Source organism: Sinocyclocheilus anshuiensis, unplaced genomic scaffold (assembly GCF_001515605.1).
Source record: "Sinocyclocheilus anshuiensis isolate Anshui unplaced genomic scaffold, SAMN03320099.WGS_v1.1 scaffold1054, whole genome shotgun sequence".
Classification (NCBI taxonomy): Eukaryota; Metazoa; Chordata; class Actinopteri; order Cypriniformes; family Cyprinidae; genus Sinocyclocheilus; species Sinocyclocheilus anshuiensis.
In genome coordinates, this window is record NW_015536544.1 from 313665 (window position 1) to 331711 (window position 18047).

The window sequence follows — 18047 nt, forward strand, 5'->3', positions numbered from 1 at the left end:
CTAGAGACGGTTTAGCCAATCACAACACACTGGGCTAGCTAACCAATCAGAGCCCATCACCTATTTCTGAGGGCGAGGCTTCATAAAAGCAGGAAATGAGCAGTGCGTTTCTCAGAGAAGGGACAGAGCGGTGTGGAATAAAGGTAAATTATGTGAAAAATAATGCTTTTTTTTTTTTAACTAAGCATTAACACATGTTAGACTGCACCCCATAAACACAATCAAGCCCAGAAAAAAAACAGTCAACCACCCCTTTAAGGACTTGTGTTTTAAACTAGATTTTTACATTATTTTTCTTATTTCTTAACAGTCATTGACTATTTATTAGTGCTAATTTGGCTGTTGTTTTTAAATATATTTTGTTTCTCACAGTTAAAGAGCAACTTCATCACGAACTGTAAACTGGAACTGAGAACGAAACAAGCATGATGATTCTCAAAGGGGACAGTCACATTCACACCTGACCCTGTTCCTCCCTAGACTGCTGTTATACCACAAAACAATAGAGCAAAAATAGAGCCTTGGTTTCACGCTACTTTTCTTTTTCTTTCTGCGAGCAGGCGCCCAACAGGCAGGTGATGCATTACTGGCTGCAGCAGTTACAGCAGAAACGATGGGATTTTTGCAAAATGTCTGGCCACAGAGACAGCTGGTGCTCCCCCACCCCGTTTTTTCCACATACAGGCCTGGTGGCCAAAGATGCAGGTGAGATATATGGAGAAGTGAGCAGACTGTGACAAACACTCAATGCACTGAAAGAAAGAACGATAAAAAACAGTTGTTGGTCATGGCCTCTATTCATACAGTGGGTACGGAAAGTATTCAGACCCCCTTAAAGTTTTCACTCTTTGTTATATTGCAGCCATTTGCTAAAATCATGGTCTGAATACTTTCCGTACCCACTGTATGTGGAATTTTTGATGCTGTTGTATTGTCAACCTATAGTTTGTTTGCTGCTTGAGTCAAATATCATAAATGCGCACGATTCCTCAGCCATGTGTCACCATTTTACATAGTTTCCTGTTTTTAGAAAGCATATGAGTAAATATAACGTAGAAGGTTATTTTGTATCTGTGAATATGTACTATTAAGTAGTTCTACTAAACTGATGTTTCTGAAAACCTTAAAACATTTTTTGGTCTTTGGAATATTAGTTTTGTATACACATAAAATGTACCCAGAAATGAATTTTAAACTAAAATTGTAGTTAAAACTATATAAAAGAAATAAGTAAATAGATAAGTAGTTAAGTAAGTTGGATAGTGTATTGTTGTAAAAGCAGCCAACAAACAGATCTTAGTAATGATAGAAATGGTTAAAGTTTTTTCTCGATTTCACTTTCCTTTTTAATGAGGGACTATGAAGGATCTTCAAAACCTCAGACAGTTTTGTGGTTTCTGCTGTATGTGAATAGCTGTAGCATTTAGTATTATTTTAGAAGTCGAAAAGGCAGAACCAAAACAAAAGGCCAGTGTGCTTCTTCCTTATTACTGTCACTTAGCGAGTCATTTTTTTTTATTAACATAAAACAAATGCACCTGTGAGCCTCTATGCTTTAGTTATTTAATTCAGTTAATTAACATAGTTGTTACTGGCCTTTGTAATGATAACAATAGTACAGTAAAGCAAAATTATAGTAAAGTGTCTTCTCACATTAACCTGTCCCATTTAGTGGTAGTACAGCTATATTTAAAATTGTAAATGTGCTTTATGCTTGCAAAAATTTAGATATTAGTCAGCAACATTATTACTGCACCCAGAGTCGGAGAGTAATTTATGTAGTGGTTTCTGATACTTCCTTACTATATTTTCATTATATGAAGATTATAGCTCAGCACATAAACAGACTGATTTAGTGGGGTGTTTTAATGGAGTAATTAAAATCTAAATTTGCTGAAAAGTTACTCACCCTCACGTCATCCAAGATGTAGATGAGTTTGTTTCTTCATCAGAAGAGATTTGGTGAAATGTAGTATTATAGCACTTGCTCGCCAATGGATCCTCTGCAGTGAATAAGTGCCGTCAGAATGAGAGTCCAAATAATCAATTAACATCATGTGAAGTGAAAAGCTGCATGTTTGTCATAAACAACTGTATCATTAAGGGGTTTTAGCTTAAACATCACTTCTGGCCAAAATACGAGTCCATAATTCATAACAACGCTTTCTCCAATCCTTCCTCCAAGTCCATTCTCTCTTGTCCTCTCACATCAAAATCCACTGACATATTTGTTTAGAACTGACGGCATATTCATATACAAAATAATAACAGGGTTGACCATTTTAGAGTTTATTTAGACATTACTAACCTTGTGCATGGAACTACAAGGTGTTTATTAGAAAGGGAATTTATTGCTGATGTTTCTATAAATGTCTGATTTACTATAATCAATTCTTTACTGTACAAAATCACAGTAACAGGGTTGATCATTAAAGATTGTCCACTATGGACAAAAGTGCAAAAACACATGGATTAACAACTATATTAAAAAAGAGAAGACATTTGTCTTTGCACAGTTCACTTCCTAAAAGGATGATGATGCAATTTTGACAAGGCCAAGCAATTGTAGTTTAATTTAATAAGGGAGATTGAATGATAACAGGGTTGCATAACCTGGGGAACACCTTTATTAATTTCTTTTTAAAAATGCATTATGTAAATCTAATGTAATATACAGAAAAATACAAATCTTAATCTTTTAATTTCTTTTAATCGGATACATACACTACATACAGTATTTATTCATACAAGTAACTGTCAACCCTGTTACCACTGTTAGTTGGAAACACCCATCAAGAAATATTAAATGTTGATGAAAAAAAATATTGTTCTAATGATGCCATTAGAAAAGTCGGCTATTTATGAATAAAGTAATTATTTGTACATATGTTAATGAGGGATACAAAAGGCCTTTTGTACAATGAAATTACGTGTTTCTCTGCAGTGCAGATTTACTAATACGTTGAAACAAGGACACATCTTGGATTGATGAATGACACTGAGAAAAGTGATAGACTGTAATCGTTGATGCTGATAACTCAAACTGTGACCGTGTTGTTTTAGAAGCAGTGCTCTATGAGAAGCCCAACGAGAGCATGGAAAGTGTTCGGAGTGACTTTGCTGTGGAGATGGACAGTGATGGGCTGGTCGGGCTCCAGTCGGCGCGTAACCCTGTGGCACAACCCAATGCAGCTCTCAACTCCCTCCGACACTGGGGCTCTGAGATCAGGTAGGATCCTGGGAGACTCACACTAGGATGACCGCTATTGAGCATCGTTTTTTTAAAGGTTTTAATTGAACTGTATTTAATTGAAATCCTAAATGTAGAGCAAGCAAAAATTATATAAGAACAACTGTAATTATGTAAATAATAGTGCTGTCAAACGATTAATCGCGATTAATCGCATCCAAAATAAAAGTTTTTGTTTGCATAATATATGTGTGTGTATTGTGTATATTTATTATGTATGTATAAATACACACACATACAGCATATATTTTGAAAATATTTACCTGTATTTAAATGTATATATTTATATTCATATAATTGATATCATATAAATACATTTAATATATAAACGTACCATATATTTCTTAAATATATACATGCATGTGTGTGTATTTATATGTACATAATAAATATACACAGTACACACACATAAATACTGTGGACAAAAGCTGTTGTTGTTTGGTCTGATCATGTGAAAATCTCTATATAGTTTGTATTAAACAATATTAGAAACCTTTTTTGCACAATGTAGAGCATACAGATTGTTTTTATTAGCCTTCAATTTGCACATAATTAGGAGTAGAATATTAGGATTTTTTTTTTTTCTTTTTTAGGAATTTTTTTAATACAATTAATGAAATAATAAAAAAAGCAACAGATTGATTATCAAAATAAATGCTAGTTGCAGCTTAAGTACTTTTTAAAGAGAAAAGAATATGCTCTTTCGAGATATTGTCATTATTATATTGTTTTATTGTATTATATTAATATATTATATTAATATAATACAATTCATAGAATTATCTGCTTTCACCATTAGCTTAAAGGGGTCATATGATGCTTTTTTAAAGATCATTATATCGCATCATATGACCCCTTTAATCAGACTGAAGCCTATAAATAATAAAAATAATAATAATTTTGGCAGATGCAACTATAGTCTGATAACTGACATGTTGTACTGTAAATCTGATCTAGTCAGTATGGTTAAGTATTTTGAGTATTGTGGTTGAGACAAGAATTTGTCACTTTTAATACTCTTTATTTATGCATGTCTAATTATAAATGGGCAAAATTGCAGGTACATCTGTATCTTGATTTAGAATTATTAATATTTAACTAATTTTCCCAACCGTTTCCATGTGTGAACGCCTTTTCAAACTTTCCAAAGACTTTGGACGCATCTGTTTGGATGACGTAATGCTGAAGCCGGCCAAAGGACTGAATCTGGATATCAGCAAAGATAAACAAACTAAAATAGCTGGAAATTCTACAGCAGCTCCATGTTAGCTTTTAAGAGACTGGCAATACTTTGACCCTTTATGCAAATAAAAGAAGACGTATAAATGTGAGAGAGGTGAAAAAAAAACAGTAATCACAGAACATGCTGACAGCAAGACAAATGTAACACGTCCATCATATGAGTACATGTTTGAGTGAAATTTCTTTACTATTTCAAAGTTTCGAATGAACTCATATAGACATCTGACATCAGTAGTAGAAAGTTAAATCTTTGGCAATATACTGCGGTTAAGTTAATACTGTTACACATGAATTTGACTTCTCCGTACTATATTGTATGATAGCATTTCTTTGTTTCTCCCACCGTCTATCAGAAATAGCATGTCTCATCTGCGGGCCAGCCGAGGAGGAGAAAACAGACGCAGTGTGTTTTACACAGCCAACAGTGAGGACTGGGAGATGGTGGATCCTCCAAACAAAGACACACCAGAGCACAAATCTCCACCTGACAGCCAGCGCCGGGAAAGCCCAACTCACGTTCAACGATGTAAGATGATCGTTCAGACATTTTAATGACAAACACAAATGATTCAGTTAAACTGAATGCCTCTGAAACTGTGTCTGTCTTGTCACTCCTGACTGTCCGTAGACTCCATTGGCTCAGCATTCCCGTTTGACTTCCGCAACCCCTCGAGAATGAAACGGCCCTTTCACATGGGCTCTGGGAAACCCAACCGCAGTGCAGAGAGCTCGCCGGTTGAATGTAACGGGACCAAGACCTCCGAACTGCAGCTCCGCATTCAGAGCCAGCAGGAGGAGATCAGTCACCTGCAGGAGCAAGAGAACCAGCTCAGAGAAGAGCTCGCCAGTCAGAAGGTACGATATGAATAAATTAGGTAGGGACCAAGTTTTTTTTTTTTTTAAGCCATCAAGACACTTAAGTTTCATTCTTGAAGGTCATAAACTATATTTTATTTTTGTGGTGTGTTTAAGCAAGCTGGTGTTAGTATAAAATGTTAATTTGCAATCCTGTCATAATTCTCTACATGTTCCATAAGTATTTGCTTGAGGGATGGCAGCCTTTAAATGTGTGTCTGCAATTATTCTATTTCGAGTTACATTTTTCCCCCCATGTTGTACCATGCTGACATACAGTAGTGTCTTACTGCAAAGGCAGGCAGCAGTTCAAAACAGAGATTTTTATAGGAATTTCATAGCTGTTTGCTAATAGTTCCTCATTCCTTGTAATACTTATTCATGGGGATTTCCCATGTGCAAGTGAATAATCAGACAGTGTCTGATTATTCTATACATCCTCTACATTTATAATTCACAGACTTTTCTTATATCCACCTTCAAGCTTTGGTGCAGTAAGCCATTTTTTACATCAGCCGTATATTTCTGTGTGCTTTTATATATAGGTGTCAGCACATCTTAAGCAAGGGCCTTGAGAACCACAAAATGGGTACGGTTGTTGTGCTTTTCCCTTTAAAGTTCCTCTTTGGCCCCTGGCTGTGCTTTTAACACATTAACAGCTCTAGATAATGATTCTGTATAACATATAGAAACAATACCGTGTGTTTATTCATGATTACAACATTACTGATAATATTTTATTAACATGTTTTCTTTGCAATTTGCATATTCCCCAAAAATGTGTTCAGTTACTCACTAAATTAGGTGTGATGAGACTGTTTCCTTAATGGCCGAAAATACTGTTGCGTTTTATTAAAACATGCTGAGAAACCTACTAAAACTTTAACTTAAAAAACTAAGAAAAGGCTAAGAAAAGAAACTCAAATCAAAAATGAAAACTAAAACTTGATCCAGAGCCAACAAATTGAGCAATGGGTCTTTCTTTGTACCTGCATATCAGTTCCTTGTCTTAGTTCAGGTTGCATCATGTGCAGACTTTTGAAACTGTTTAAATGTATTTTTGCAAGGTAAATTGAATGTTTGTACATAATGATGATTAACTTTATTTGATCTCCAGGTTTCTTTTTTGTTATATCAGTTTGGTGATAATTCACCAGTCCATGAAGATAATTGACATTTGATAGCTGAAGGTTATCAAAACCTTTCTCCAAAATGTTGATCTTATTAGGTAATACAATACTAGACAATTCTAGGGTCAGAATGTAAGACAAATTTCTTCATCCCAGACAAGCCCCCGACTTCTTATGACTCCAGTTAAGAGTGCTACCAAAGCAAGTGTTCTGAGTTCCCTTGATATTTATTGTGCCAAGCAAAAGTAAAAAAACAAAAAAAAACAATGAATGAGTAATTTAGTCAATCTGATGCAAAGACAAGTGCCAGCTGACTCGGAGGTATACATTTTTGCAACTGGTTCTAGTGCAGGGGTAACCAACCCTGCTTCTGGAGGGCTACATTTCTGTGGACTTTAGTTCCAATTCTGCTCCATTGCACCTGCCTATTATTTAAGTAATTCAGAACACATTGATTAGTTGGTTAGGGTGTGTTCGATTAGGGCTGAAGCTAAACTCTACAGGATAGTAAGATATTAGGCCGTCAGGAGCAGATTTGGCTACCACTGCAAACTTTGACCTCAGGACTGTAAAGACTAATCAGTGACCACAAACAATCCCAGTTTTGCTTGGTCAGTTGGTGTTTTTGAGTAGGTTATCTAAGTAATTGATGGGTCACTGTGGTCTGCTGATCTCAGAGACTTGAGCTTCACACAGTATTCCCTTCTACCAGGAGTTGGTTCATCTTCTCCAACAAACACTACGTATCTCCCAATGTGATTGGCGTTCCACAGTGTCTCCTGGGAACATGGGGCCTGACAGTCATGACCAAGCTGAGAGTGAGGTGGACAAAGCCCTGGCAGAGCGGGACACCCAGATCAAAGACCTTTGTGGACACATGGAGAAGCTAGCTTTGGAGAAGGAGAGTCTTCAACAGGAGTTGAAGAGTTTGAAGATCAAAGTTGGGGACATAAATGAACAGCTGGGCATGCTCATGGAGACCATTCAGGCCAAGGATGAAGTCATCATGAAACTTTCCCAACAGAGTAGTAATGAAGAAACCCAGTCGGCTGAATGCAACTTGCCTAGTGCAACTAGGGAACAACAAGAGTTGGACATCCTGAAGGTAGCGCAAGAACATCCTAATATATGTACTTTCTAATCACTATATCTGAATATATATAAATGTGTGAGTGGGTGCTCAGGGAGAGCTTAGGGTGAAATACATCTGACATAGGCAAGAGTTGCATGCAAGACTAAGGCATGTTAGAAGTCCTTGATGTTGAGTTCAAGTCTTGAGTCTTTTTTCACAAGACCAATTAAATTCTCAGATCCTTTAGGTAGTAGTTTTCTGTATATTGCAGGTTAGATTTATAAACGCTTCATGACTGTTTTGTATCTCACATACAAACTTTTGGCTTTTTTTACACTTTTCCAGGACAGCCTTCAGGGCTACAAATCCCAAAATAACTTCTTAAACAAAGAAATTCTGGAGTTGACGGTCTTGAGAAGAAATGCTGAATCCAGAGAAAAAGCGCTAGAGGCAAAGGTCTGTGACTTTAGCTACTCACTGCACACAAACCACCCTGGATGTTTTGTTTGCAGATTCATTCTTATGTGCCATGTTAGCATTTCCTTTTCCTTTTCCCTAGCATTCCAACCTTTGCAGGGTTGCCTGTGCATGTTTTTTTGATAGCCGAGGAATCATTTTTGTTCTTCACATGTTCTTTCTTCCTTTGTTGTGTGTTCTACAGTGCACCAGTTTGGAGGCCAAGCTGTGTCAGGTGGAGAGTAAGTACCTGGTTCTACTACAGGAAGTGAAGACTCCCGTTTGCTCCTCCTCAGAGCAGACCCATAGCGGAGAGGTCATCACCCGCTTACTAGAAGATGCACTACAGGTGGAGAGCGCAGACCAACAGGAGCACCCTATTCTCAAACCCAACGCTGTCAGGTATCAAATTGTATATTCCTTGCTTTTTTTATGTACAGATACTCAGTCCAAATAAAAAACAAAGCTTCCTCCCTAGTTAGGTCATTGATGCAAATTCAGCTGCAAACATGAGTTATATAGAAGTTGACATGGTAATGAATATATGGCCTCTTAAAGCTTTCTGTTACCAAAACGAAGAGTAGAACTAGCTCACCATTCAATATGAATTTTCTTTTGTTTACTTTCAGTTTTGTTCAGCCACCCCTTCTAAAGATCCCATCTTCAAACATGTTTGGTCTTGTTAGCATTCTTCAAATGCTACTTGTCATAGGAACAGGATGTTTTCCTCTGCAAAACATGGCATGTTCTTCTTGAGTGGATCCATTCTCATACCATGCTTGGTTTCAATTCGTTGTTTTAACAACTCGCCAACGAGTTGATTATTACTATTAAATTTGGCTTTGTACTTTGAAGATTGTTGGGTCTATTGTTACAAATTGCTTGTAAACCAAATAACCCAGTGATACTGTTTTCTTTGTCATTTAGTGAGTATGACATTTATGGCTTCAAAACTGTCCCGGAGGAGGAGGATGAGGAGGAAAAACTTGAAGCCAAAAAGAGAGCGCTAGACCTGAAGTCCCTCTCCCTGACAGACCAGGAGACCTCAGTCAGGGTGAAGTGGGACAACTACCTGGCCATCACCATGAACAGAGAGATGGTTCGATCTCCAGAGCTTAAGGCACTGATGCGAAGTGGGGTTCCCCATAAACAACGTTCCAAGGTGTGGAGCTGGTGCGTGAACTTCCATGTGAAGAAGATTTGTGAGGGCCTGCCAAAAGACTATTATCAGAACCTTCTGTCCATGGTGAACGAAAAACCAAACCCAGCCTGCAAGCAGATAGAGCTTGATCTTCTGCGGACGCTCCCTAACAACAAGCACTATGCCTCTCCTGACTCGGATGGCATCCAGAAACTCAGGAATGTGCTGCTGGCTTTCTCCTGGAGGAATCCAGATATCGGCTACTGCCAAGGCCTCAACAGGTAGCAGATCCAAACGATTCCATCAGCTCTAGTGTGGGGTGTTTGTGTTTCTTCATGTCTAAAGTGACATCAACACCTTAAAATATATGGATCTGAAAGAGATTTCTGATTGTTTCAGGCTGGCAGCTATTGCTCTTCTGTATTTGGACCAAGAAGATGCTTTCTGGTGTCTTGTGGCCATTGTTGAGGTTTTCATGCCACGTGACTATTACACTAAAACATTGCTAGGTTCACAGGTACTGTCTCAAGATTGTTCTCTCTTTCACAGTCAAGAAAAATCCCCCAAAAACTCAGGCAATTGGAGCACGGGGCTTTGAGAATGTCTTTGTTTGCTGGATATGACTCACTAGCAGCAGGCTAACAGCACATCTCTTTTCTGTTCTGTCATCTGTCACAATGACTTAGAGTTTTCAAGCTCCTTTCCATCGACAAGACATTAACATGCTTGTTGAACGAACTTTACCACATTTTGGCCTCATGCAACATGATCACTGTCATGTTTTACCTTAGTTTCCGGTTACTAACTACATGTTCGTATGCAGAGTAACTAGCCAAGTGCTTTTCAATTGAAACCACATTATTGGCACACTGCTAGTTATGGCTTTTCATTGCTGACATGTGACTGCAGCAGTCTTTTTGCCAGACCTGCCAATGGAGACTGAAATATAAATAAGGCCCATAAATAAGTCCATGAAATGGTGTTTTGGTATTTTCTATCACAAAAAAAAAAATGTGTTTGTTTGTTTTGCTTTGTTTGATTTGTTTTTGACTGTTATCTTGTTTTTGATATAGGTAGATCAGCGTGTGTTGAAGGACCTGATGTTTGAGAAGTTACCCAGGCTTCATGCTCATTTTGAGCATTATAAGGTGGACACCTCTCTCATCACCTTCAACTGGTTCCTGGTTGTGTTTGTGGACAGCGTTGTCAGTGACATCCTCTTCAAGATCTGGGACGCTTTTCTCTATGAGGGACCCAAGGTATGAAGAATTATGTAGACATGGTCCTTCAACATAGAATTTTTGTCCAAGTAATAGTTTATGTAACCACAACACAGATGACTTGAAAGATTTACTGAAAAATCTAAAATGAGCATTGCAAATCCTCAGACACTTAGATAATACTTTAATACTCACCTTTCTTATTATTAATTTCCATAATGAGTCATATTAGTCTAGTTGTGTGATGATGTCTCTTTTTACCTTGGCAGATAATTTTCAGATTTGCTCTTGCACTCTTCAAATACAAAGAAGAGGAATTTCTAAAGCTCCAGGATCCCATGACCATTTTCAAGTACCTTCGGTACTTCACACATACAATCTTGGATGCAAGGTTTGTGCTTCAGGTGTAAGGGATAGCAATAAATTATCATGAAACACACTTTTAGAAACTTTTTAAAATTATTATATTGACTTATTTATAGTGGCTACATTTATTTCTTTATTTATAATTGAATATTTTTTTACTTAATAATAATAATAATAATGAATAAACAAATATTATATTATATTATACATATTTATTATATTCTCTTTTTTGAAATATTTTCAATTATTTCAGTTTGTGGTTTGATTCGTCAGCATTGGGAAACAACTTGACACACATCAGCTGCTTTACTAATAATATAATTAAATGATTTAATAATAATAATAATAATGCAGTACACAGCTAATATCTGTTTTTTATTATATACAGTATTATACATATTTATTACGGGTTTTTTTTTCTCTTTAAAAATGTTTTGAAACATTTGGGAGCCTTTTTGCAGGAATATTGTCTATTATTTTGATGTATTATATTTTAGTTATTAGTTTATATGTGATCTTGTGTTTTGCACAGGAAGTTGATGAGCATGGCCTTTGTGGACATGAACCCATTCCCACTGAGGCAGATCCAGAACCGTCGCACGTTCCACTTGGAGAAGGTCCGCCTGGAGCTCACCGAGCTGGAAGCCATCCGTCAGACCTTCCTGCGGGAGAGAGACACCACCCTGGAGGGCCGCACACTCATCAGTGACGACGAGGAGGACAGCTGAACCACAGCGATAAGGGACCAGACCTGCAAAGATGATTAGCCAATCACATTGTGTCTTATACTTTTCAATGTATTTCACTTAACAAACTGTGAATTTGAGAGACCAAAGACCAGTATTCCTTTTGATTAATCAAAATAGACATCTTTTTCATTGTCTTGTCCAGTATTTCATCCATTTTTACATTGACCAAAATCAGTATTAAAGTAACTAAAGTACTTTGCATTTAGGTAGTAATGATTGGTGTGGATTGGACAAGTGTCAAAATTCTGATACACTTACATTATGCTGGACATATTGGGATGTACAATCCTGGACACCAACACTTTTTTCTTTCAGCCGCACTTATTAAAACTTCATTTGTTTACTTACTCTTAGTAATCATATCAGTACTTGTATTTTATTGTAAGAATCAAATTCAAGTTTACAAGGCCTGCCCTCTTTCTAAACATTCGGTACTTTTATTAAGTGGAACATTTAAATTCAGGTGTTTCCTTTGTTTCTGAGCTTTTCTCTTCTATTTTAAATATGATACCGTGTAAAATCCACAGTGATACCTGAAGCTGCTCAAAATGAAAATAATAATGTGGAAACTGAGGGTTTTTTTTTTTTTGTCAAGGGTTCCAAGAAAGTGTTAATGTTGTATGTTGTTGCTGAAATTCACAGACAATTGAAAATGGAATAACAACCCATAAGGGCCTGTGTAATGAGGGAATGGATATCTGAATTACTAGCACTTTTCGTAACTTTCAATGTAAAATGTTGCTTCTGTCATTTCAAAGTCATGTATTACACACTGATATGTATGCTTGGAAAAGGTGTACTTCCTTTTAAATATCAGTGCAATTACATCTACTTTTCATTTAGCGCAGTTAATAGATCTTTTACTCCATTTCAGCATAATATTAGATGCACATATTAAACATTTTATCACCTAGTATGACTGCAAATGTCAAGACGAACAAAAATGTAAAACTGATAGTCTATGGTTTTACTGTGAGAGCGGGTCTCTCACAATGACCATGTTTTTGCATGTAAATTTGGTCACCCATACTGCCCTTAAAAAAGAAACGTGTTATTCGTTTTGAAATATGTAATTTTAAGTCAAACTAAGCCCATATTTACATATGTTTTCTCTGTTTTTACATATTGCAGTCTCAGACTTGTTAGGACATTGGTTGTTTCAGATTATCTTTAGTATTTCTATGTTATTTAGCTGTCAAGTATGTTATGGGAGCTATAGTAGTTGTCTTGTGTCTTCAGTGAGTAAACTGATTTCAAACCGTCTTTGATGCTGTTGTTCGATGATCCAATGCGTTGCACAGGTCTTTATGTGTATACAAAATTATTGAATTCTTTGTCGTGTTTCTGAAACTTGTCTGTTGACATTATAATCCTCCAAATTTGATGTTTTTTTTTTACACTTCTGCATGATCATCCAATAAATTTCTATTGCAAACAAGTTTGTTTGTGTAGTTCTTATACATCTCAATAGCTTCCTCCATAAACAATACAACAGTTACAAACGTCTTTCTACATGAAAAAGAATGTTTTACAGGAAATGCAGCGTAAGGCTGCAAACAATAGAGGGGGGTAACCATATCTTAATTCCTTCCTGTTTTTGTGATGGTTGTATAATATTAAAATGTTAAATCCTACGGCATCAAAAATATACTGTTCAGCCACAGCCAGTATGTGTAATTTTTAAGTAAAAAAAAAGATGTTGAAAAAAATACAATACCTATTTTATTTGTCGACTATTTTATTCTTTAGTCTCGTACAGATGCAACTGTTGTTGCTTACCATGTCCAGCAGATGGCGATAATAGTGCATAAATAATGGATCAAACAAAAGCAATAGAGAATAAATAATAGAGTTAATAAAGTATTTTTTTTTTATCTATATCCCCGACCCCAACATTCACAGCGTGCTATCAAGTCCTTCAAATTAGTTGATAGGTTTGACCGAATCACTGTAAAGGAACCGAAACAAATGAACAACTCATTTGCGAATCGGACATGACTGACGTGTTCAATAATGGTTTGAACCGGTTCAATGATTCACTGAAAAGCATCGCCGCTCTGACGTCACCGCTCGAGATTGACAGCATAAGCGCGTGCGCTCCTCCAGTCTCCAGTCCAACAGGACAGACGCGCTCAAACCCGGGAATGCGCTATATATTTCAGCGGAATACAGTCAAATAAGTGTTTTCTCTTAAAAGAAAAGGTAAGACGACCCACAATTTTCTTACTAATTTAAAGTATCAAAGTTACGTTTTCTTGTAGTTCAGTGTCTTGTAAAACTTGTGAGCAATGATAGCTATAGGAAGAGATGTTATGGTGTGAATGCTTCTCATGGTTATTATGTTGCGCTTAGTTATAGAGTACAACAAACATCAGTACAGTATGTGTTTACCTGCACCTGTAAGGTAAATATTCATCACGATATTATTTATATTCTTTACTTATATAACAATGAAACGGTAAGTGAAGTCAGTGTGTCGTGAACAAATGCTGCCATAACGTGCACTTTTTCCCTGGCAAAATCACATAGACAGCAGTCTCAATTTCACCTGATAATTCTCATTTGATCACTTCTAATTACTTGATATGTCAATTTTAGTCTACATAAGACTCTTTTTGTCTGGTTCCTTCCTACCTTTCATCACCTTCAGTAAGCAAAACTGTACATTTTGTGACATTCTCACATTGCCTTATACGTCCAAACAAGAAAGATGCGATACATGCTCTTTTACACCTTGTTGGAAGTGAAGGAATGCAGTGCAGCATGCTGGAACATGTGCTGATGTGAGTGTCTGTGACTTACAGAGCTGCACCCTACAGATCTGCAGAACTTCCCTAAGCTTGTGTGCTTCTCGAGGGACACCTTAAGACAGATTTGAGCTGCTGTCCCCTGTTTACCGAAACACAATCATTATCATCATCAATGAGGACATTAGGAATGGCTGTGTTCAAGCAACAAAAAGTGGAGGATTTCTATGATATTGGTGATGAACTTGGAAGGTAAGTGATATGATGGGTTGCCTGAGGATGTTTTACATTCGCTTCCAGCTTTTGTGGGTTGTTGACTTGCCGGTAATTTCCATGGATGGTCCCCTGAGGGTATTTACAGGACAGTTTAACAGCTGGCGAGCTAGGGTTTGGGAACAAAAAGGTTTTACCTAACAACTGACAAGCTTCTCTGATTTTTCATGTCACTGGACAATAACAAAATGCATCCAAGGTATTATATCAAAACTGTTTTTAAGGGTATAGTTCAACCTATAATAAAAATTCATGGTGTTTCCATTTATTTTTCTTCTGCAGAACACAAAAGAAGATATTTTGAAGAATGTTTAAATTATTTTGGTTCATACACTCCTAAAACTAAAGGTTATTTATTGGCACGGAAACTTTCCATTCTACAAAAGGTTCTTTATAGAGAAAAAAAAGGTTATTTAGATTTGTTTTTAAATCTTCACACTAAAAAGTTGTTCTTTTAGGACGTGTTCACTGAAAGGTTCTTAGAGGAACCAAAAATGTCTCTTCTATGGCATTGCTGCAAAAACCCTCTTTTGGAACCTTTATTTTTTGGACTGTCATTGGGGTCCGACATTGTTTTGAACCCCACTGAATTTAATTTTATGGAAAGAGGGCATTTTTCCATCCCTTTAACATATCATATTGTTACAATAATCTTAAAAAGCACATAGTAGTTGGAAAATATAGGAAGGATCTACAGTACACTGAGCAAAAACGTGAGGGCCCCCCCTCCTTTCCCCTGCCACCAGTTCTCATTCTTGAGTCATGTTTTGTTCTCTCTTACAAAGCACACTCCCCTTAAAAGCTGTCCTAACAGGCAAGCCTAACACTTATTAATGCAAAAAACTTTTATAATAACAGCATTTCTACCATTTCAGCAGAAGGAAGTTGCAAATCCATCCAGACAGGAAGTGCTAAACTGTGTGAACATTCAGGAAAGGTGTAGTCTCACATCCAGGTGACTGCCGTGTCTCTCCTCTGGCTATAGGTTGCAGGTGAAAGTCACCCTTTGGCGCTTATCTGTCGTCGGTCTCTCTTATAAAAACTTGAATATATACAAGGAAGGCCATAAAACTGTTTTCAGGGCAGCTTGGAAAAGCATCTTCCTGTAATTCGGAAAGGTTGTTCCCTTTTGTCACGGATGCCTCCTATGAGGTACTATGGGTTACAGCAGAAAGACAGATGTTGGTCATTGTTTGCAATATGTAACAACCTCAGCCATCTGCCTCGATGGCTTTGTATCCCACTCAAAGGCACAGTTTCTATGACACACCCAGGATTAAATGAGATACCTGACCTCCCTTGCACGACTGTAAATGAGAACAGGATTGATAGTGCTGTGCGTTTACAGGGAGTTATTTATATTAGTGAAGGACCAGCTTTGTTTTTGTTCAAACCTTTAATGCAACTAGAATTAGGCTACATTTTCTGAAGAACTCAGCACTTTCCAACACAATACTCTAATAAGCTAAAAAAATATATAAAAATAGCACAAATACTGGGTAAAATGTAGATTTTTGTTTGTTGGTTTATGACACTGTACAGTTTTCTGAAGAAAAAGTAGTCAAAATATTCTAGTGTGTTGCTTGGTAGTTACTGGTCTAAAGGCCTGTTCAAACCCAAAATGATAACTAGCAGAAACTATAATTATATATAAGCGTCCACATCAACAGACGTTAATGTTGTGCTTATTATAAGCATGCGCTGCCGTTTTGCCATCTGCCACAATAAATGCTTGAGCTCTTTAAAGGTGGTTTCTGATTATCTGTCAGTGTTTTTATTGTTCATCAGCTAGAAAAAACGTCCTTAAAATGATCCCAATGATATTGTTCTTCTGTGTCATTATCGTTATTAGTTCTCATAGAATAGTTATAGTTATCATTATAGATATTGTCCACAAGTGTTAAAAGGACTTAAGTCAAAAGAACCAATCACTAATTCTCTGTGATGTTCTTGTCTCCAGAAATGGCGTGTCCTGCTTCAGTGTAAGTCTGTGGGATTTTTTTTGCCCATTTTCTCATTCAAAATTTGTTATTCGACAACATGCCTTCAATAAGCCATCTCATCATACCTCGTTTTGGCCAAATTCAAGTCAAACTGAATCCATGATGGTGGAGAAAGCAGGAGAAATGTTGATATATATGTATATTTCATTGAGTATTTTTTAGATTAATTTACCCAATATGTATGTGTGTTATGTATTTTTTAAGTATTGTGCCATTAGCTTAGCAATAGTCTTTTGTGCAGAGCTCTTTTTGTGTGTTGAGTTGATGTCTATGTGGTGTTTCAAATCAGTCACTTTAATAGCCTAAATATGAGCCAATGGTAATTTTTTACAACAGAACATACAGTACAATAAACCTAATTTTGCTGAGTTGACTATAGCACAAAGTACAAAAGCTAAAGTTTGTTAACTTAGCAAGTGTAAAACGTAATCCTGTCCTCTACATACTCAAAAAGCTTAGAAGTCTAGAAGAAGTGCTCTTTGGGCAAAGTTTTGGTTTTCTTGTTTTAAAATGATGTCTATGTCCCCATAGACATGTCATGGAGCATCAGATGCATTTGAGGTGGAAATGCTCACTGACACGTATCTTGCGTGTGAAAGAGGAAATAGCTCATATGTGGTTTCACAGAACTGTGTGTGATAATCTGTAACACATTAGCAGCTGTAAGCATGTCTATCAGAAAACGACAGCGAGAGAGAGAATGAAGGAAAGAATGAAGACACACTTAAACACAAAGAATTGTTCAGACTCACAAACTCCTAGCATTCATGTTCCATGTGGGAGTGGCTGTCACACCACCGCATGAATCACCTGCTTCAAAGGTTGACAGTGTGGGACAAATGAGACCCTTTTACGCAACCATTTTGTTCCCTGGAGGTGGGGGCTTGTTGCTGACAGGAGCTTTATTCAGAGATGATTGGAATCTCCATAATGGACTGATGACAAGTGTACAAGTTGGCCATATTTGTCTCAGTCATTATACATGTTTATTACAGCTAATTTAATTCTAAGATACTGTATGTTGATGTAAATACAACGATATTGTAACACACTGAAAAAAAATGGCTTTTAAATGATTTTCACTTAGAAATTGCTAGTAAACTTCACAAATAATTGCAAAGATACACATTGTAAACAAAGAAATGGTAGATTACACACTGAATTAAACAAAACTCTGAAGAAGAAAAACTGAAACAGTATTTTCTTGTACAACATGCTCCAATAATCTTTAATTTACAACCTTAATCACATTAACCACCTTAACTTATAAAGTATGGCTGTATTGAGAATATCTTCACAATATGACATGGCCTTGAGTGTCTTATTGCTTTTTTGTAGTGTTTTCTGTGTAAATAATAATTAAAAATAATGAAATTGAAAATGAAGAAAGAAAAGGAAAGGACGTGTGGCTCTGCATTTCACCCAACCAAGTGCACACACACAGCAGTGAGTAGTGAACACACACACACATACACCCGGAGCAGTGAGCAGCCATTTTTGCAGTTGGGGGTTCGGTGCCTTGCTCAAGGGTCTCACCTCAGTC

The 18047-nt window shown here is 36.8% G+C and overlaps 2 protein-coding genes across 4 annotated transcripts in view; both read left to right on the forward strand.

The window, feature by feature from the left end:
- Nucleotides 1–408: 408 nt before the first annotated feature.
- tbc1d2b (TBC1 domain family, member 2B) lies at nucleotides 409–12901 on the forward strand. Of its 3 annotated transcripts, none has more exons than XM_016499153.1 (12): nucleotides 409–705; nucleotides 3067–3229; nucleotides 4846–5018; nucleotides 5121–5347; nucleotides 7190–7582; nucleotides 7895–8005; nucleotides 8211–8407; nucleotides 8933–9427; nucleotides 9546–9663; nucleotides 10220–10405; nucleotides 10636–10757; nucleotides 11265–12901. In XM_016499153.1, the coding sequence occupies exons 1-12, from the start codon at nucleotides 579–581 to the stop codon at nucleotides 11458–11460; spliced, it is 2508 nt and encodes an 835-aa protein (XP_016354639.1). In that variant the 5' UTR covers nucleotides 409–578; the 3' UTR covers nucleotides 11461–12901. The 3 variants fall into 3 exon arrangements, with proteins under 3 accessions (XP_016354639.1, XP_016354629.1, XP_016354646.1); XM_016499143.1 differs by having other exon boundaries at nucleotides 410–705; nucleotides 3064–3229; XM_016499160.1 differs by lacking the exons at nucleotides 409–705; nucleotides 3067–3229 and adding an exon at nucleotides 4616–4633.
- A 682-nt stretch (nucleotides 12902–13583) lies between these two features.
- LOC107698309 (death-associated protein kinase 2) overlaps nucleotides 13584–18047 on the forward strand; it is a 36169-nt gene continuing 31705 nt past the window's right edge. Inside the window, 2 exon segments of the mRNA XM_016499269.1 lie at nucleotides 13584–13683; nucleotides 14286–14480. Coding sequence (XP_016354755.1) covers nucleotides 14404–14480 — 77 coding nt within the window. The 5' untranslated portion in view covers nucleotides 13584–13683; nucleotides 14286–14403.